Here is a 23802-nt window from a genome sequence, read left to right as displayed (position 1 = left end):
TAGTACCGGTCGTAGTTAACTCGTTGATTGAATGTAATTCTCGTTTTTGAAAACACTCTATCTCTTGATCCGATACTTTCTTTAAAATATAATAACAATGAATTCGAATTAACCATGTACTATATAGCATCTAGATATTAATGGATTATTAATAATTTATGTTTCGAGTTTGTACTCAATTGGAACAGTACATTGTGATTTGTCAATACACTACGTATATTCTATAATTCTATATCTATTATTAACTTAAAAATCGAATAGAGTATATAACAGAAAATTATATCTATATACATTTTTTATAAGCACAAACTTTTACGAAACTTTTTTTATTTTAGTGTAATTACACTTTTTTTATATACTTTTCTATCTAAAAATAAAATATAAATGAAAGCTAAAAAAATCTAGTTTGATGTACACTTTTTAAAGTTCAAACAATGAAAAAAAAATTGGCTGAAAAAATAACGTTGAACGTTAAATTAATTTGCTTGTGCCCAATGTGCACATTACTGGTATAAAATAATTAATAGTATTATGTACTATTCGTGTGATGTAATTTTGTGTAGCTAGTAAGTTGCGTCATGATCTGCTAGGAAAACCACTAAAGATGACGAGGTTTTGAGATAAAACTCGCACGTTTTAATATCGACTAAATCCCGGGAACACAATGAAACCTTTTACAAATACATGTACATATTATTATTATTATTATAAACCCTTCAAATGTGTTTACAGACAGATAAACCCGCCGAAGCGCTTAAAAATTTTTACGGCCTAAACGTTATTACGCACAATTCTGATCCGGTCGAAAAATCATTTAAATAGTATCCATCGGAATTTGCTCTGTGTGCATATAGGATATATTTTAATAATATGAAAATGTATACAATGTATTTTTAAATCACCATAAAATGAAAAATTCATATTTTTCAATATTAAACCTAAAACCTCGTAAAGTACGTCATTTACAATTCACAACAGTAATTCGCTCCATTTTATGGAAATTAACGTCAATTTTTTTCGAATGTATTGCAAGCTATAATTATTAATTCCAAAAATTTAACATTATTGCCCATTATTTTATAATATCAAAGTGAAAATATATCGTTTTTTAAAAGGTATTTATTTTTATTAATTAAAAATGTTGAAAACACAGTTCATCGAAGAATCTTTCGAATTATTATTTATATTTAAACATTTTAACTGTATTGAAAATATATTAAAACACTATCTTACATCAAGCTAACTTGTGCGAATAGAATAATGCACTACAGTCAATCTGTTCAATCATGTTTACCTACACTGTGTTTCATAGACGGCGTATCATATAGGCAAAACAGGTACATCCGTATGTTAAAGAATATAATTTAAAAATATGTAATGATCAATACGTAGACAATACGGTATGCTCTTAGTTGATTAATTTTTTTTTCGTTATAACATGTCCATGACTTTGTTCGAAGTTTTTCCATTACCTGCACTTGTTTAATAAAAATGGCCATTAGAAAGAGTGATGTCAGATCTTGCTAGCCTTTCAATGGTCCATGGCCTCGATTCACATACTTGAAAATCAACGACTGATCAACTGAAGTATTTCTTTTGCTGAAGTTGTTTGTCACCCTTTTTTTTTTTTATTAATTTAGTTTCAACTTTTGGTTTCCTCGTTAGTTGAAACTACCAACGATCAAATTACAAGTATTAAAAAATTTTAGAGTATACTAATCTTAGCAACTGTGTGGTTTGTTTAAAATATATTAATAATAATGTAAAAAATTTAAAATTGAATAGAAATGTTAATAAATTTAGCTTACTTATAAAACTAATATAACTACAATATTTCCATATTAAAAAAAAAAAAAAAAAAAGAGTTCAAAGAATATATAATGACGTAGGGAAATACAGTGGACGCCCTATTATTTATTATGGCTTATTCGCAGTAACACGATTACGTTATGCTATTATTAAAGATAACAGTTTTGAAAATGGAATAATTTTTAATACCTTTATCATAAACCAATTAAAATCAGTAATTACTACGTCATAATAATTAATCTAAAAAGGGAGATTTTTTTTTTTGCGCAGGCTTTTAACATATTTTTCTCACTTTTGAACATCAGCAAAATGAAGTATATATATGACAGCATAACACTAACGTATTCGCAAATTGTTGTAGAACAGTTAGTGCAACTGTATAATGTTTAAAATAATTTAAAAAAAAAAAGATGAGCATAAAAAAATATTTTTGTGCTTTATTATACACAGTCTTAATTTAAATTTAATCTAAAGCATACTACTTCACATATTTTGGTATTCATCGGGGCCAACGATTGACATTCAACATTAACCAATGGATATACCAAATATACTCAAAATCCTTTGCCTAAAATTGAATATATTTATATTTAGAGATATAAAAGAAATAAATCGTTTTTTGCTTTTTAAAACGATTTTTATACTATTAGTAAAATAGTTTTAACATTTTTAACTCTTGTGTTTCATTTACCTCCATAATGTATAATTTAATATTAAAATATGTTATACATTTTTAGATCATGTAATATTTGCATTATAAACTTTTTAATTTAAATTTTTTATTAAATTTATTGAATTCTTCGAAAAATTATGGATTGTTTGAAAAAAATAATATAATATATTATAATATAATGTACCTTTATTGAACATTTTTACGTTCAATTCTTTTACGTAATTCGTTTATACATTTTTTTTTTATATTTTTTTTAATTAATTTTTTTTTCCACTTTTTCTCATATTTTCTTATCTCTTCTTTTTTATTTGTTATTGAAGTTATATTTATCTAAAATAAAAAACCTTTACGTATACCGGTGATAAAAACCACGACCTTTAGTTTTTTTTTTTTTTAATTACATAACTTAAAAAAAAATTTCATATAACTATAAAATTTAATATTCATAAGAGAAAAATATTTAGAGTTTCGTGATTGAGAATTCAAGTGGAAGTATTTGATACATAAACTATACAATCAGCAGGTTACCATATAATATTAGGTATTACATTAGGCCGTGCACCATGATACCTCTATCGATTAATATAAACCTATCGATGATTGTTTATTCCGATAGGAATTCTTTAATCCACGTAGTAATAAAGTCACTGCAATGTATTAACGCTTCAATTAATTATAATTTCCTGATCAAATATTCGCAATCAGCAATGTTCAGACCGAAATATGACCTACGCCCCTCTAATCACTATAACTAAACCGTCTCGATGGGTGATAATAAACGTTTATAATATTAAAAGGAAAATTCTAAACCCGCCGAAACGAATCGATAAAAGAATTTAACCGTGGTATCGTGTTGGTTAATACTAAATAATAAATAAACAAAAACTTATTCTCCGTGAAAAACACATTGATTGGGACTAAAGTATAGTTTGATTACGTTTTCAGAAATGAAGAATAATATCAGCACTCCATTTAAAAGGATTAACCGCGTAGACTACATGAAAACAAATCGTTAATCGTACATAATAATTATTAGCTTTGGCAATACTCCAACATAAATCCTTAACGCAGTAAAATACTAAAAGTATATGTATTTATATATAGGTATATATCTAGCGTACAAACAATAATTATCGTACACGAAAACAAAGTTCAATAGTTGTAGTTCTAAATTTGAAAATAATGTGCAAATTTTAACTTTTCAAATTATGGCCGTTTAGCGCATAATTAAATCTTTCTGTTTAACAAAATAATATTATTGATTTCCGTCTTGCATGAAAAATGAAAACTTTTGTTTAATTGTATTATAGGTATAAAGTAATATGTAAATAACTATTATATTTTTAATTTACCGAATTATGGACACAATGTCAGCAACAATTTTAGTTCGTAAATATAGGATTTGTAAATTTATAAAATATAACAAATAATAATTTATGTTTTTCAAACATATATATGTCGTATTATATTTTCTCCTTTTTACGTTCGATAAATACTGGGTGTTCACGCTTTGAAAGTCTAATTAGGAATACCAACATTGCTTAAACTGAGTAGATTTCCGGTAAAATTTTGTGTTTATATAGTTACTAAAATAATTTTATTTCTATATTTTAATGACTTGTAACAAAATTATTTCGATTTTTAAATATAGTACTCTTTCTAAGTTCAATGGTTTTAGAGTCAATTTATCTTAAAAATTTAAAAGATTTTTGAAAAATTGGGCTGAAGAACTGATTGAACTTTCGAAATAAAATTATACCGGCCTGTTAAATATATATTTAAATCAAATTCATGTTTGAAAAAGTTTGTTACGTTTCAATAAAATAAGCTATCTAAAAACCTTGTATATTATTCTTATAATATTTACTTAACAGTTGGTAATATTATAAATATTTGTGTGTGTGTGTGTGTGTGTGTGTAGTTTAACGCTACTAACAATTTTTTTTTTATTGTGTTTCACATAGTATCACTTAGTATTTGTATGCGTTTTAAGTCTTAGACTTCATGTCTATAAAGGTGAAAATGCCAAAAATTTATAAAATACTCGCTAAAACTATACGTTATCAAACGCGTGTAGACTGTAGTTTTTCTGTTCTGCAGAAACAATTAAATTTCATTCGATGTAATATTATTTCAAGTGTATGACATCAGTATACATCACTACTATACTAAACTTTTCCCGTGACGGTTCTGCATAGAGCTGCGTTTCTCAAAGTGTGGGTCGCGAACAATTTTTTTAATTATGATGTCAATACTATTATGCTAACCATAACAGAAAACAAACACACATTTCGCATACATCTCATTAAAAATGCATTTATAAAAATAAATTGATTATAAACCTATAAAATACTAAATATATATTACAAATTTTATTTTTTATAACTACTTTTTAAAAAGTGAAACCACGTGGGTCGTGAAAGATTTTTCGGGGTAAATTTGGGCTGTGGTACTAAAAAGATTGAGAACCACCGGCATAGAGTAATATAGAGAGAGGCGTTTCTTTAAAGTGCCCGTATGCTAGATTGATGCGCACTTAGACTCCCTTTTGTAATATTACCTTTTAGTACTATAGTGATAACCGATATCAGTTATGTCATAGCACATGTAAAAAAGGGGTCTAACTGCGCCTCAATAGTTTTATTGAACGGCCTCTATATTACTCTATGCGTTTCCCACGTAAATCAAAAGTGCGTACCTGCTGCAGTATCGCGTCTGTGATAACGTTAGGTTAGGTTAGGTACACCCCTCCCCCAATATCACCCCGTTTATTTCTATCCCGTTTCTTTGTTCTTATAACATATACATATATTAATCTTACGAAATTACGGTTCGAACCAACGGATTATTGCGACCCGACGACTTTGTTTGACCGTGGCCGTCGCCCGTCCACCCCGTCGAACGCATAGAATTTCGATGTATATTAATATTGTAGTATTGCTGTCGTTTTGACCGATGGGATGTTTAATTGTAGACGTTCAAATAAATGGCCGTCGTCGCAACCGTATAATACAATAACCGCGGCTTACGTTTGTATAAGCACATTATAATATTATTGCCTACGTTTCCACTTCCAACGGCCCCCAAGTGCTGCAACTGTCACCGTCGTAAACGCGTAGGTATACGACTATTATGGTACACCATTGTACTTAAAATTTTTAAACCCTATTGGTCGTTGCTTTTTACGGCGTTTAAATTTACCTGTATATACCACGATTAACCACGAACAGAGCTCACCCACGTGGAGTTATAACTACGTATATTTGCGTCATTAATGAACATTCGCGCGCGTTCGTTCACGAATCACATAATATAAAAGTCGCTTTTTTCGTACGATGATGCGTTAACGTTAAGTGATCATCTAAAAAAATGTATTCATACATTTATAGTTATATATAGGTACATAATATACGATTCGAAGCGACTACTGTATTTCGGAAAATAAAAAAAAAATACTATTGTTTTTATAATTATAATTTTTTGAATGACATTATTAGTGTAATGTAAGCACATATCACGTTTATTTTTATGGTATTCTACTTCGTTAATATAATTCCATGCATTTTGATTGTTTGAATGTGTTTTATTATATAATATTATTCTGACGGCGGTCCACGCATATTTGCGATATATTTACTGATCTATAATAAATCACTCAATAACGTTTAATCTCTAAACGATGATTGCAACATATCAAAATAACGAGAAATTCATGGCCATGCGCGCCGTGGCATAACAAACAATAATGCAAATTATTCAAATAAATATATAAATATATATACCTGGGTCGGTTATATTATAATATAACTGTAATTCAAATGTTTATGCTAAAATTGTTTATTAACTGATTGGTAAAAATGGAAATTTTTTTTAGAATAAATTGATTTCTATTACTACCTACACGTATTCATGTCTCATATTATTATCATTATTATTATAATTATCGATTGGTTAATAAATATAACAACTTTGCAAGTGATATTCTCGGATATAAATAAATAAACTAAACATGTTTGGTGTTTGATTACATTTCAGCCTGCAGAAAATCATCATGTCCGATCACGTGCAACGAATCTACTAGTTCGACAAATTATTGTACGTAGCAACCGTCCATCATAAATTACAGGAATATTTATTTATACATTCATGGTGGGGGAAAAAACCCTTTAAAAACTCATTTACAGTTACTAACACGCTCTATTTAATCAATTAATTTAATTAATAATTCAGCGATAGCGAATAAAATGGCAATGTTTTTTTTTATTTATTTTAATCAAATTTTTTTTACCATCCCTCAACATTGATCTATTCAAACGTATTGCTCGCTGTTTTATTAAATTTTAAAATTAAACTCATACCCACCAGAGCGGAATTTACTTTCTTATTACATATATCGTATATTTTTAATTTAGTTTTATGATAGTTGTTAAACTATAAAACCCAGACGACCAAGTTTTTTTAAATTATAAGCCCTGATCTATACCGTACGTTGAACTCCTTCCTTGATACTGGTTAGCATTTATTAACTTGACTGTTGCACACCGCTAGTAACGAGGCTCCAAATCATAATTAAAACGATTAATAGATATTAGATTCTGTATCAGCTGATCTCTTGGCGCTAAACTCGTTCTTACTGCTCTCATTAACCACTGACTACGCTGTTAACGTTTGACGCTCAATGTTGGTGTGATAATTACATTTAAAAAATCTGACGCTGTTGTTATGGTCGACACTGATTGTAAAAATTAGTCAAAAGAATAATTTGAAACGTTTGGTGGATCCCTCGATAACAACCAATGTGAAAATAAATGCCTTGTTGTAAGCCTCGACTTACATTTTAGAGTACAAGGTGAGGTGTCACGGATAACTTAAAAAGATAAAAATAAAATTACCACTAATACGACCTGACACGCGTTTTAAAATAATTCAAGGGTACCATCTGAGCCAAAAATGATATCACATCCAATATTACGCCATAAACTGTCAAAAACTTAATGTAGAGGCGCTGTGAGCACCGTAAATTTATTTTACCAACTATCAAGTTTATTTAGTGGGTGAAATGGCTATTATGGAAAGAGATTTATGAATAACAAACAGTCCATTGATGTCACGATTAAAATTCAATAGAATTACCAAAAACTACCGTCTCGTTTTATACTTAACCCTTAACTACACGCATTAATTTTTTTTTTTTTTCGATAATTACACATTCGGTGTATTTTATACACCAATTTGGTTAACATGGAGATAATGTTGATACTACATTACTTAATTTACTTATTAAAAAACAAAGTGCAACTTAATTTTGATTCAAGTTAAACTATAACAATACATAAAAGAAAACAATTATTGAAATTTCTACAGCATTATTGTTAACTGATAAAATTATTATACGTATATCGTATTTTATTGACCAATACAAAAATAATTTAATACGGAGTTAGGTATATGGGTATAAACATCAAAAGACGACTGAAATGGGTTTATAACTAATATATATATCACAAGGAAAGGTTAGATAAAGAGAACAACTGAAAAAAATATGAACCAAAATAGAACTTGTTATGTACTTACAAAGAACACTAACGCGTGTAATCGAGGGTTAAAATTTGGTTTACAAAGTATATTTTTCCGTGTGCGAAACCATCAGCTATCGATAACATGTAGTTAAAATGATGTTAACAAAATCTATTTTTTTTTCTTAAACACTCAACGCCGTCGAATCATACTTTATAAAACCGTATCGCTTATTATAACATGTAGCTTATCCTCGAAATAATTGCACAAAACACTAGCAACGATATTTTAGTTTTTCGCTTAATTTTTATAAAATAATATCGTTACCGTATTTTGATCAAGACAATGAAAACCTTAAAATATTATGAGTTGTAACCACGCGATTCATTGCCAGAATGCGTGCGTATACACGAATGTACACGACCTTAGAGTTGAATCGATACGTAATACTTACTAAACGAATGTGTGTGTGTGTGTGTGTGTGTGTGTGTGTGTGTGTGTGTGTGTGTGTGTATAACGTTAATGGCAACGTACGGCTGTATAGATTAATTTCGTCAGCAATAGTAATTAATTTTAAATTATTAACATTCACGTATAAGTGAAATAAAAGTACTGTGCTTGGAATACTTGTGATTCATCGATCTGGAATACTATGGAACAAGTACAGTATACACACAGTGAAACTTTAATTAACGACATGAGACAGATGAGGACGACTGAAAAATTAAATACCGTGCAGACAGATGGGCCATGAAAACTTTGAAAACGAAAAATAATAAACAATAGTCGATCGCCGTTGTTGTTTTTACTATCGCAGACATATTCTTGTCTGAAAACAATGGTGGTGCGCGATTCGCTTGAATGCGTCAAACGCGATCCGAAATAAAATCGTTTAAACCCGTCCGCAACTCCTACTCGACGCTATATTATTCACTCGAGAGTATTATATCACGTTATAGGTACGCGAGAAAATAGCGACCAAAGATATTAACAAAAAAATTGCAAATAATAATATGATTATAATTTTTTGATCTGTTTTGAGCAAATATATTTATAGACTTTTTCGTGACTGTGTCATGTAACTTCCTAAATTATAGGGATTAAATAAACAAATTCTGTTCTAAATGTTTCTATCACCGGAGGGCTTTCCTCGTCCTGTACTTCTATATTATTCAATGTATTGTGTACACTTTACAGGTGTATTGTATTAATCGTTATACATTTTTCATATAATTAAAAGAGCTTTTTTAATATAAAAATTACGTGAAATTTCCAGGGGTCATATTCCAGAAATAAAATGTTTTTAAGTATAAGTAAGAGGAAGTATTAAGGAAACTTGAAAATAATAGGTGAGCTCATATTTTTGTTAAAAATAATGATACATTCCGAGACCATTAATCACTCTATATTAAATATATTCCACGCCATTGCAGATACCTAATATGTGTAAATATTATTTTTATTTATTAAATTACATTTTCTGACACTTATATATTTTAATAATAAATTTAAAATTTAGTTTTGTTGTTTATTTCGTATACATCGTGTTTAACCGATGCATGGATTTTATTTTAGATTTGGTCAATGCCGTCGTGCCAGCCACTTTTTTTAGTTTTTTTTTTTTTTATGAGTTCGTATCAGGGTTGAAACACTTGGGTCATTGCGTCATTTGTCACCACGGTTGTCACTGTAATCTCACCAAACAAGGTTTTCATTAATCTCGTCTAAACCAAACCGATGTTTGGATATTTCGAACCCGAATTACAAAGCAATGACAGTATGTGATGTAACCATTTATTCGAGCATGCGCACACGGTGCTCGATATTTATGAAATTGAATTTCTTAGGCTACACAAACAATCGTGTCGATATATAATATTATTTTTTTTCATACAGTTCGTTGTGTCCTATAAATAGCAATAATATTGAATTGTGTATATTTTTATTTGCTCAGCGTTATCGTGTTGTTTAAAGAACATATATATTCTCAACTTGATGTGTTTGTGTGTACGCACGTGCGTTTATTTCTCAAACTTTTTTACTAAAGTGTACTAGATAAACTTTTTTCATTCGGCAAAAACTTTTGAATTTAAAACTACACAAGGCCTCGAATTTTCATTTAGTTGTTAGTAGTTCCGGTACCGAGAAAAACCCGTAGAACTCATCTAAAATTTTGCTTACTGATTATTTTATTGATATTGTTTTGAGAAAATATTTATTAAATGTTTCATTTAATTGTGCCAGCTATAGTTGGAATTGTTAAACGTATGTATTTAAGTTTTAATCACAATAATATAATGAAATACCGTCACTTTAAATGCGAGGTTGTTACATTTTAGTAAAAGTATTAACAATTATATACACACACTCACACATATATTATTATGAATCGATAAACATACACAAATATAATAGTAAAATGTCCTTTTTGGTACAGTTGCAAAGTAAACATTAAAAAAAAATTGAAAATATCTAAATATACTCCGACTTGTTTTTTTTTAAGCTTTTGATCGCGTTTAAAAAATGGAAATTTTATAACTAATAAAAAATTACAACAATATTAATTGCATTATCATATACGAATGAAACTCGCAATTAAAGTATCTTTTTTCCGTACAATTTTGATTTTGAACTTTAACTATAAGCCGCATCGTTTACCAGTTCGTTATACTTGTTTGATTGTATAATAAATGTCGTTTGGTTGTACATAACTAGTCGGATAATTTTTATGAATTTAGCCGCATCTTTATACAAGCTAATTTAAAGAAAAATTTCGCTGTCCAACACGTACGGTCCTTCGTTTTTATCTTTGCAAAATTCTATTATACACTCGTATACACTACATATACGAAAAAAAGAAACAACATAATTTGTTGGTAATAACTTTTATCTGTGTACAAATGTGCACACAATTGGCCGGTTTTATTTAGTATAGATATGGGATATAGTCATACACATACATTTTATAATGACAGCTCATACTTATCGTCAATCGCTTAAATCGCTCTTTACGTTCATATCCTACTACAGTAATACTTTCTAATTTAAGCTCCGAAGATGAACTCTAAAAATCGTCTATGTGTGTACCATTGTGTACGTGTGCGCTCGTAACAATGATTTTTCATTACTATAAACACGAGATGATTTTATTTGCGTTTTTTCAATTATAGATGAGTATACACTACAAATATACCTACCTTATATACATGTCGGTATTTATATAAAAAAAAAATCAATAAAATTTTCAATTTGGTGTTTTTTTTCAACGACAACACTTATTTTGAATATCGTGGTTTACTTAATCGTTTATTTACCCGCCGTATTATTTCCAAATTACCCAAATTGTTTGAAAAAAAAAAAAACGATCTGATCTCGTATCGAGAAAAACACTTCTACAGGTACTGTGTTGTACTACATTATATAACTACGTTATCGTCAAGCGACTGGTCGTAATGCGTCTAATAAGTCGTATTATATAGCAGGACCTTCATTTCGGCCACGCAGTATATTAGCACAATAATAAACGTATACGCGTATTATGTTTGCAGACTAGTTTGAGAGTCCGTGAATACCGTTAAACCGCACAAAATGTTATTGTTTTGTGGTCTCTGGAGATGGTCTCGTGTGTCTAATAATTGTGTTTGTAAAGCCCCAGTTTCGTTCTCGCCGTTCATGCACGGCAATCGATAGTAATCCAACGGATTCGTACAATAGACCCGGTGTTTGTATATTAAATAAAATAAACAGTACCAAGTCTACATTAACGGTAATACTTTAACGCTACGACAGGCACAAAAATTAATGCACTCTAGTTGGGTCCATATTTTTTTACAGGCCCTTCTCATACTGGTTGAAAAGCACTTTTCCACCATCCGAACCTTATCTATAACAACTATTGTTCGAGCTATCAAAAACACTCCGAAAATCGCACGAAATTATTCACAGAAAGCGAGGGTACTATTTTTATATATATATATATGCCGACGAGGCTCTATGTTCCTAGTAGCATCCAAATCACATGCTAAAAAAAAAAATAATAATGTTCTATTTGTATGCCATTCCTTAAAATAATTTCTTTGCATTGCACATCATGTTTCATAAGTATAAGAGATACAATTACTTATTAAATTAACCATAGTTATGTCTATTTTGTGTGTAAAAAAATTAATATTTTTAATTTATTTTGTTAAGTGACAGTACATTTATTTTTCAACCAATTATTAACAGATTTTTTTGTTTGAGTAATGAAAAATAAAAAATAATATCCATAAAACACCTTGTAGCTTTCAAATTAAAGAAAAAACATTTGATAATAAACCAACCCAAAATGTATAATTTAACTTGGAGTTATTGCACATATTAAGTTATAACGTAAATTATTTATTAATGTGTAATGTTACAATACACAACTTTGACTCTTATTTTTCTATTTTTTGACATGCAATAGTACTCATTCAGCTCATTGAACATTTAATACTTCATTCGGTCAACCTGGGATTTCTGGGCTAGTAGATTGATCATCACCGATCTATCGAATAATACCAATATAAATAAAACGCATATGTAATAAAAAAATATGATATTATGATATAAAAGTACAATAATATCGATTTTAAAACACATTGTTCTACGCAACTGTGTACCTATATTGCCTATGCATTACACCGTCATTCATCGCACAATGTATGAAATAACGGACAGGATGGGTGTATTCTGCGGTGTACAGTTATTGTGAACGAAAAATGGTCACATTATCAGACCTATTGTTTAAAATTAAAAACGCTGACACTTTTCACAGTTGGGTAAAAAAGTAGACTACAGAACGCTGACATATTGTGCGTTCCGAACACTGAAATTTGTATGTAATATTAATATTAAATGTTAATAAATAACAAATAATTTGTCCCCAATGCAATATCAAAATTAAACTTATAACCTATTTTTTTAAATTCCGTGTAAAAAAAACGATTTTTTATTATATTCCGATATGAATTCTATAAGCAAGTGCTAGCGGTGTGAAAATCGAAAAATAAGATTTTAATTTACTTGTCATTACATACTGTCGGATACTATTTAATGTCGTCGAGGTAAAATAATTTTCGGTGTAAAAAGTTTATACTTACATAACTAACGAAGCGAAACAAACTGAATTCGATATGACATATATATTTTAGTGGTGGTGATGATGATAATAATAATAGTATGGTGACTGTAACAATAACACGAACAATCTAGAATCTTATAATTTCCTGTTTTATGCCACCGCCATGGAAACTCGATTAAAATCGTTTTGCCGATTTCTATCGTCCATTAGGCATTCCTCAGCTTTCTTGAATTCAGTGTGTGATCCCCGCGTGCATACAATACAATTCGATATGATTATACTGTACATTAATTGATTAAAAAATCAGAAGTCGTCGTTTTAAACGTTTATAATAAAAAAAAATATATGCTTGTAAATTATGATAAAAGGAGGCAATTGGTTCATAACTACAATTAGTATTAACTAGCATTAACTAATAAAACCTAACTTTTCCATAGTGATGTGACTTTGTTGGATAAAGTCAGTGCGCAAACAACGCTTTGTGTTTATTATACTATATGATACATTTTATAGAAATATTGTATACAATTTTACACGTTATATTTTGCGTGTCATCCCCAGCAACTGCGATGTCATCGTAAGCCACCGGTGAATTCCTTCTTTCGTAATTATAATTTTTACTTCTATCGTCGTATGACGAGTTTCTTGATCACATATAACATAAATATTATATTAATACAAGTATGTATCCAGTACAAAGCTTTGTAATAATTACCGTTCTAACTGCTAATCAATAGACAAATTTATCCTCAACTTAGTCATTACCTATGGGGCGCGATCTAAATAAATTATAAATTTTATCAAAGAATTTGGTCTTTAACAAAATGATGATTACAATTATCAGGTCAAGTGACCGACCCCGTATATCAGCAGTCCATACACACTTAGGATGGTTTTTTTTTTTTTTTAATGCCAAAAAAATCACGTGCCATTGTGTGCGCACAGTATCGTCAGCAGTGTCAAACCTGTAATCACGTATAGCGACCCCGATTGGGATGATAATAACGATCACTACTGTGACACAAACGATTTGTTAGCACGATGACTGTAACACGTAAACGAAGGGGGCCGCTTCGCATATACGCGTTCTGGCAATTTATCAAAGGCATAAAAAACTTATTTTGTATTTTTGTACGAAGACTGCGATATGAATCGTGAGTTTCTTTACATCAAAATTATAATATATAATCCCGGTATCGTTGTATTCTTTATTGGTTTGCGGTCATTTATAGCTCTTAAACATTTCTGATGTGTGTACATAAAAAATAAAAACCGTAGCTCTCATAAATTACACTATTACATCCCTGCTGCAACTCGTGTTTTGCTACCGCACTTGCGATTGTGTGTTTTTCTCTTTTTTTATTCAGAGTTACGAACCAAATAAATGTAAAACAACACACTGTTTAAATATGTATACCAACGACTTAATTTTGAAACTGATCCCCGACGAATATTTCACTGATACAATGTAAATATGTATCTCGAATAATTGAATTTTTGATGTACACACGCAAACAAATACAAATCCGCGTATCCGACAGTATAATTAATGTTTTTTTTGTCCAATAATCGGAATGAACTTTATTGATTTAAACCACCCAGCGGCATGACGTAACGGTGACGCGTATATAATATACATCGCTTAATATAAAAGTAATATTAATTACCTGTGACAACCACGCATAGTCTCTTAGGGGGCCGGTGTGCGATCGTTGAAACAACGGTAACTGAAATATTCAGGCGGACAGACAGTCTCAGAGTCCGATCGACTTCCTGCCGTTTTTGTCATAGTATAATATTATACGAATTACAATTACACATACTATATACCGTAGTTTATTATTAACTGTTCTTTTATTTGATCTATAATATTATGAAAATAAAAATTACAAATACATATAATTTCACGTATAATATAATTGTATGTAATATGTTTTATTATTATTATATTTTGAGACCTCAACAAACTATGGTTATTAGCATTTTTAAAATTAAATTAAATTTATAACTAAAATTAAAATCAAATGAGAGTATTCACAATTATTTAATACAATTTAGCATACGTTTATATTAACAGTAAATACATAAATCTATTTTTTATTTCTTAAATGAGATGGGTTTTTAAATATTTTCTGTACTTTGGTGTATTTTGGATATTTGATCACAATGTGATTAATTGTAAGACAAAATTAAAAATTTTAAAAACAATATCTACATAAATAGAATTTAATAACTCTTCGGGCGTTACCGATGTCAATTATTAAATACCTATTATTATTTAGATACCTCAAAATACTAATTTCGTGTCATGAATTTATAAATATTTGTTTTTGTGAAACTTAAAAGGTCATAAACATTACAGAGTAACAACACGCTTTTATTAACGAGTAGCTAAAAAAGAACACAAAGTTCAAATATTAAACATATTTTTACATAATTTAAAGTTTATATATCTCCAATCTCCATTGACAAGTTTCTCCGTCAATAACTAATATTTTTAAATTAATATTTTTGAAAATATACGAACAAAAACTCTTTTTCTACTAAAGCGCCACTATTGATCATAATTTTAAATATTTATTGATTTGCCTAAAATCGAATGAAAAAATTTAATTTTTTTTTTTATTTGACAAAAAAAAATCGGAAGTTATTAATTTCTTTTGAGTATTAAAATATGAAATTATTTGTAAATCTTTGGTTGTATTTATATTCATATAAGTTCTTGAAGATAAAATTAAATATATATACTTTATTATGTATTATGTAAAATAATACTAATAAAGTAGATAACTTAAGATAAGTAGTACATATGCAAATTAGGACAAAAAACACTATATGTTATGTAATTATTTTATTAATCAAAGCCAAAAAGATAGTCATGCTGGTACTGCTCTGCTGCTGCTGCACTTTAGGTTTCGAGTGGATTCGTATAATAGATATGTTAAATTCAATGGTATACGAAAATCGATTCTGAGCGGGAGCGGTTTTTTTTTTGATTAGAAAAAAAAGTACTGTACATTTCATTTTGATTTCCTTTTCTTTCTCTAAAACAAAAACTAGGTACAATTTGATATCTAAAACCACCCTCAAAGTTGAAAATGAAAACATTTTATCGACAACTTATCGTACACTCATTCACACAAAAAAAACACATTATTGTAATAAAATCAATACATTCATCGTTTCGCTCAGAATCTAAAATATCATTAACGATAACAATCTGTAGGTAAACGAAAAAATAATAATTTTTTAATATAATGTGTTTCAATTTTTGTGTTTAACTATTTTTAATTATTAAATATATATCTATGATGTAAAAAAATTGATACATTTATTTTAATAAACATTATATTGATCAGAATAGTCGTACAAAATTAAATAAAAACAAATATAATAATCAATTATTTCTTTCATTTGCCGTCTTAATGAAACCCATCGTAAAAGTTATTAGGCATTTTTTTTTTCGATATTTAATTAATCAAACACGTTGATACTATTGAGCTAGTGAAATTAAACGAAACTTTTGAAAATTATTTTTATGTAAATTATTATTCCTCCCCGCTCTCACCCTCACTCGTATCTACAAATTTATCAACGGCTCGACTTCTCGCAGTTATATATATACACGCGCAACACTCCAACTCTACTAATAATACGACCGATCGGATTAAACCGTGGCTGTCAGAAAATATTTCAGTCGGAATCGTCACGATTTGGAACATTATAATGATAAGACTTCTACAATTAATGTATTTTACGGTATCCAGGACTCGTCTCTGCAGTGTCATGATTAAATGTAAAAAATAACGAGATTCTCCTTAAATTTGCTTTACACATTCCTATGTTTAAATGAGCGTTCCGAGACGCTATAATTAAGTCGAGCCGTAAACAATAATCGTTTAAATCCGTCAAAACTCTTACGGAGCAATGAAAATAAATCGCAGTCAGTTGGATCCTTGTTTGCTTCTCATCTCTAGTTAAACGACTGCCGTCATTGATTCCAGTTTAACACGATTATTCTTACTGTGACAATTCAATGCGCATTGTCTTCGCCGTACGCATTATGTATACTTTGTACTAAAAAGGGACCGTCGACCACAAACACACCCCACACGTTCACTTTTATGTTTCGAATTCATATACATGAATTCCTGCGGTACGAAACGATTTTTGCCACGTAGAGTATTTTAGCGTACCGAAAAAGATCTCGAATATCGTGAAATAAAAATTGGATTTTTAAGTATCGAAAAAACGTATATATATATAAATATACGTGTACTACCCGCCATCGCCGATGCGGTCGTCGATTGAGAGGAGGATATATTATGTCAATATTATCCCATGGTCCTATATATCCTTGAGGTCGTAATACGATAGTCTGGATATTGTATATATTGTATATATCACACGCCGAAATGGGTGTGGGGCTCAAAAATCGTGTACATAGGTACTGTATAACTCTTCCTGTACGAGGCATTGAAAATAAAATATCAATAAAACAAAACTATAAATAGAATTTGTGTGTGTATTCATATCGGTATCAAAATGTTTAATATCGTAAATCACTCTTGTTTATATAAAAGATATGGCTAAACAACTAATTAATTACAGTTTCATACCTGTCCGAGCCCGGATTTAGTTAAATTAAAAAATAAGATAGGAAATCTCACTGCAAGCGTTTTAAATTCTCGGTTTCTTAACGAAGTTTTTTAATACAACGCAATAATATGAATAATCTATAACTCCATTTACAATTTTAAAAGAATTCGGTAACCATTTTTTAATTTGATAAATAATCCATATTAAATACTCATAATTTTTAAATTTTTAATATTGGCTTATATGAAATTGCTTTGAATAGAACCGTTCTAAAATCTCAATACATATTTACAATCATAACTATGTACTGGTAACCAATGTTCGGAGGTATACGAGAAAAATGTTGAAACTTATGAAAAACCGAAAAACAATTTAGTATTTATCAATTTTGAGATCAGCTATTTTTAATGACTTAAAATGTACAGCTATATATGTAAACAAATGAGCAAACAATGTCGAGTCAAGCCTTCCCCCCCCCCAAAAAAAAATGTATGTATGTATGTATAAACAAAATATTAAGAGAACGGTGTAACCATATGCATTAAATCTATATATTTTTATTTTTTATCATTGATCATAAATACATCGGTTATTATGCCATTAGTTTACAAAGAATTTACATGTTATTGTTCACAATAATAATGTTTAAATTAGATAAAAATCTATATTTATAAATGCATGATATAACAAACTATACATTCAGAATAATCCATTTAATCCGTTGCTTTAGATTCGAAGCGGAGTAATAAATAAATGTATTGATTTTACAATGTGATTTTTTTCATTCGATCAAAAAGCTTGAAAATTTAATTCAAGATATAAGTTATTCTTCTAGATATGTAAAAATATTTAATCTACAGAATCATAATTTATTTTTATAAGCATTTTAAGTTCAAATTTTGACAAAATTCGTCAAAATCATGAACATTTTTAAATTAATTTGCAGTTGAAAGTGTATAAAGTGTGCAATCTTTGTAGCTAATATTGAAAACAAAAAATCTAAATGTGTAAGAATATCTCTTCTCTATATATGTATTTTTTTATATAGATGTTTTAAGTTCAAATTTATACGAGATTGAATATTTAAATTATGAATAAATATGAGTATTCATTATATTATTATATTTTATACACACAGTGATATTTTTAAATGCAATGTTTTCGGTAACAATTAATTTAACCTACCGAAAAATATTAATTTATAATTTATATAAAATATACAGCCAGTTTAATTCCGAATGCCAACTTGTAAATTGCTATAATCGAGTTGTCAGACTCAATTAATTTTCTCCCGCCAACTCTTTGGGCGTTGATTGTCTGTACCAGAGGTAACTTAAGAGATGTGTTATACCAGAGAGTTAAGGTAATTTATACGTTTGCGGGTTATGTAATTATTTATTGTTTAATACCATACGAAATGGGAAACTTAAAATAAAAGTGTTTTATGTATAATAACCACGAAATTTGGCTCAGATTTCTAGCAAAGAGTGTGTTATACATACATATTAACATGGTCTACCGCAAATCGTTACGACCTATAATATGATTTAGAGTGATGAATAAATATGATAAAAACTGTTCATGAATAAAAAAAAAAATACACACATGTCGTCATGTTATGTTAAGTAGTATTTTTACTCGCAAATGTATATCATTAACTCGACGTTAATACGATTTAATATAATGACCGTAACGTCTCGCGTGATGTATATTTAAAAAGCACACGCGACGATCCGTCTCACTCTCGGCAAAAATGCCTAGTAAAAAATATCGTGACATTAAAATTTAGCGATTAATCCTCAAATTTTACGCGTATCATTAGAGCGTTTTGAGTGACGATAAAAGTTATTTTTTAAGCATACGCGTCAATATACTACTAAAACACATGCATATTACACACAAACACAAGACTACGCAAGACACACGAAAATTGTATATGCTATAAACACGTCTTTTTTTACGTGTGTGTACAATATAAAAGTTCGTATAATATTTCAACATGGATTTTTATACAAAATGTACAGTGACGTTATCACTAAAACTTCACTAACAACTTTCATGCACCGTTTGGCAACGTAAAGGAATAAAAATTATTCGGAGACCGCCGTCGTATTATTATATAAAAAAAAAAATAATAAAAATTTTTTTTTTAAAGCGTTGAAAATAAAATAACGCGTTGAATGTTTGAAAATATATTTATAAAGGAAAACACTTTTGGGAAAGGGCTAATGGAAACATAAAAGGACGCTGCCGCGTCAGAAAATTTGAATTATCCGAAATTCAAAATTAACCTTTTGCCTGTATATGGCACAATAACTACATGTCTATATATTTACCATATTATATATTACACAACGCGGCAATCGGTTTTTGTTCTCTTTTATTCACACTTCGCGTAATGTACGTACCTTTATATAATATGCTTTTCTTCAAAGAAGAAAAAACACAATCCATTCAGTTTACATAAGTCTAAAAAAAGTCTAGCGTGAAATGTTACAAAACGAATCGATTTTTTTTATTACCAAAATTCTTTCCGATTGTAGAAATATTTACTATTTTTTATCACATTACGTATTGTATTACAATATACTTAAGTACCTATATAATATGTGTATGTGCTTATTTTTTCGCTATGACTATACCCAATGCTTTTGCACAATCTCGCATCAGTTCAAATTCTGGTGAGCCAAATATCAATATGCGTACAACAACGTTCAAAACTTTAAAATGTATGTTCATATCTTAGCATCAAAGCATTTTATTCACTAACATAAATTATATACAATTTATCATTAAATTGCTACAACGACAATACAATACCGTAAAAAATACGTAACTTCGTTGCATAATGTAAAAAATTCACAAGGTACTGTGTATTTTCACTAATGGCTATAGTTGCTATAGCATTTAACAATTATTTGTTTTCTGTTTCAGCAATATGGACCGGCCGATCATTCAATTTCAGCAAATGTTTTAAGAAAAGCTTATCCGGATTACGAGATAACATGCAACAACGAATGAAAATAAAAATAAAATGATGACAATATTATAATATTATATATATATATACATAATTATGTCGTTTTCATTTACCTAATAAAATAAATAATAAAAGTAAAAAAAATGTTTACGTCTTTAAGTTTGTTAACAATACATATCCAAAAATTAGTTCGTCCAATTAGGTAAACTTAAGTTCAATAACAAATATATTTTAAATGTTAACCTCTTTAATGAAACGCGTATAGATATGAGTCGCGGAAATAAAAGGTTAAGCGGAAGTGTAAATATCCCTCGTTTTTCTTTTTCATCCATTTATTATAATATTTCATATACTTCTCGATTATTTTTTAGAATAGCATCTTCTTTCAAGAACGTAATTTATATATTATTCGTTTTTGTAAGTATTTAAACTTCCAATAAAAATTAATAATTATTTTTATAAAAATTTTATTATATATTTTTTTTTTTTACTACAAATGACAATTTATTTTGTATTAATTTCTAAATGAAAATAGACGAAAAATGGCTCTAAACAAATTTAGGGATGGTGAAAAGATTTAAGTTGTCTCAATCAATATTTTAATTCCATTAATTGATAATTACGGGCAATAATACGCTGAATTTTCACGAATACATTTATTTATTATAATCATGCCATTATTGTATATTAGACTGTTCTTTACCACAGATTTGTAGATAGTGTATTTGGTGTGGTGATAGCATTGTTTTATGACCATGTCCTTTTTATAAGCAACAGTTTCACGACTGTTAATAAATGGAATAAACGTGCCACTGGCTGTATACAATACGATTAACATACCTAACTATAAACACCGATTTTGCATACAAAAAGCCGGAAAAGTTTGTTTTCTATACTCACTTAATAACAAAACAATCGACCTAGAATACTAAGTATTTATAGTGCGTACCGCAATCGAAACTGTTTTTCTTGTATCTTCAAGAATCTGAAATCAAAAACCATTAGAGATCATTTGATATTATTTTCTCGTCTTTGCCTCATTGCAACTCAAAAGTATCGTCTTAGGTATGAAATAAAAATAATCTGGTGTATTTTTTTGTTATTAATATGTACTTTGCAGGCAACCGAACATAATATTATGAAAACTGTCGAGTGTCGAGGTTGTTCGAGTATGTATATATTCATGTACTATTTGTTTTTATATTTTCTAGTTTGTTACCGATAAAATGAAGTATCGATAATTCAATTTATGGACTATTAAATACAGTTGGTCTTTTTCGGAGTAAATATAAGAACATTTATAAAAAATTTAAGGAAATAATTATTTTACACTTTAATATATTTATCTAGTAATTATAGCGCTGTAATTTTTAATTATCTAGAAGAAGATATAATAACTTATAACTATCTATTGAACTGCAATTTACATACGAAAAAAAATAATAATTTATATTTTACAAAATGAAGTATATTTATAACACTTAATAGTTATAAAGGTTAATTTGTTAGTTAGTTATTAAAAAGAAAACATGATGGTTGTTTTTTTATAAAAAAAAAATGTATAAATTTATGTTTTTCATGTTAAAAAAAGGTACGGCTAAATTAACTATCGTTACATTTAAGTACCGACAAAAATTAGTTAACGATTCGGTACTTCCAACTTTTATGTACCATATTAAAAAAGTCAAATTTGGGTGAGTATAATAATTAAATACAATTGTATGTATATTTAGGTCAAATATAAGATGCTTATGCAAAAATAAATAGAAAAACTATTTTATTTTGATACTTGGTCAACAAAAGGCAAAAATACGAATTTTACCTTTTCAATAGCGATAATATTATGATCACACGGTATCTTAAATGAACAATAAGCTACACTACCATAATTTTTGTGGTTACTTTCAGATCTTTATAATCAGTTATCGCAGTTATGTTTTTTAAAATTCAAATATGACGGGGTATTGTGTTGCTTGAGAAATGTCAAGATAAAAATATCTCAAAGAATATTTTAAATTTGTTCAAAGAAATAATACCTTGGCTATATAATAATATGTCAAATAAAATATTATAATAGCATTGAAGTGCAAGAGACGATAAAATTTCCCCCAAAACTCACCTTAAAGATATTTGTTTGTTTCACTTCTCGTCATTGAACATATTTATATACATAAACACTGATCATAATGTTACTGAAGCTTTTGTTATACAATATATAGTTATGTATATATCGTAAACAAGCACGTAGGGTACATTAATGGTTTGCATAAGTTCTCTATAGTTGACTTTATTGATGCTAGGTAAGCACAAAATACACTACACAACGTTGTGGAAAAATTACTGTTACGTTTTTTACATAATATTTGAGTTTAAAGGATATATTATTATGAGTATTATGAGTTATGATTTTAAAGTCGTAAGATAATCATTTATAAAATAATTTTTATATTTTATATTTTGTCCTGTACAAAATATTACCAACAACTATATTTTTTTAGTTTATAAAATAATAAGCTTAGTTTTACGATTGCATTTAAATTTTTTTTTTTTTTTAATTGTACGTCACTAAAATTATAATAATGATCAATCATATATTTGAAGAAATTTTGAATTTCAATCCCTTAGCTAGTAATTTTTAGTTATTACCAACTTATTATTGTTTAATGCTAACATTTTATAAATGAAACAATAAATTTGGATTATATGAACATTCGTTGCATTGCCTATTATTGTCTTTCTAAAATTGTTGATTCCCGAACACTGGGCGTAATATTTTTAGATTATTATAATGATTTTATAGTGTAAATATTAAGATACTAAATCAAAGCATAAAATTTGACGTGATTGAAATTATTTATAAAAAATAATTTTTAAATGATGATTTCAACAAAACTACATAGTTATTTCTTTCTGCGCATTTCAATTTTATGATTCTTTAAAATAATAAATAATTATAATTATAATATTACTTATAAAACGAAATATTTACAAGGTAATATACGTATTAAAAAATGATTATTATTGTTCTTGTCTATTTATTAAGAATAAGAAATAAAAATATTAAAATTAAAACAAGAAAAATTAACTAGGTGTTGGAGTCAGAAAATGCAAACGACTAAC

At 28.4% G+C, this 23802-nt stretch overlaps 1 protein-coding gene across 2 annotated transcripts in view; it reads left to right on the top strand.

Annotated features, from left to right (window-relative positions):
* Nucleotides 1-20785, top strand: part of LOC113557509 (14 kDa phosphohistidine phosphatase) — a 153322-nt gene extending 132537 nt beyond the window's left edge. Inside the window, exons 4-5 of one of the 2 annotated variants that reach the window (XM_026963077.1) lie at nt 6518-6577; nt 20637-20785. In XM_026963077.1, coding sequence (XP_026818878.1) covers nt 6518-6577; nt 20637-20723 — 147 coding nt within the window. In that variant the 3' untranslated portion in view covers nt 20724-20785. The remainder of the gene's footprint in view (nt 1-6517; nt 6578-20636) is intronic. The other variant, XM_026963078.1, reaches the window with a different exon arrangement.
* Nucleotides 20786-23802: the final 3017 nt, after the last annotated feature.

The sequence above is a fragment of the Rhopalosiphum maidis genome, chromosome 4 (assembly GCF_003676215.2).
Source record: "Rhopalosiphum maidis isolate BTI-1 chromosome 4, ASM367621v3, whole genome shotgun sequence".
NCBI lineage: Eukaryota > Metazoa > Arthropoda > Insecta > Hemiptera > Aphididae > Rhopalosiphum > Rhopalosiphum maidis.
This window is presented reverse-complemented; position numbering and strand designations above follow the sequence as displayed.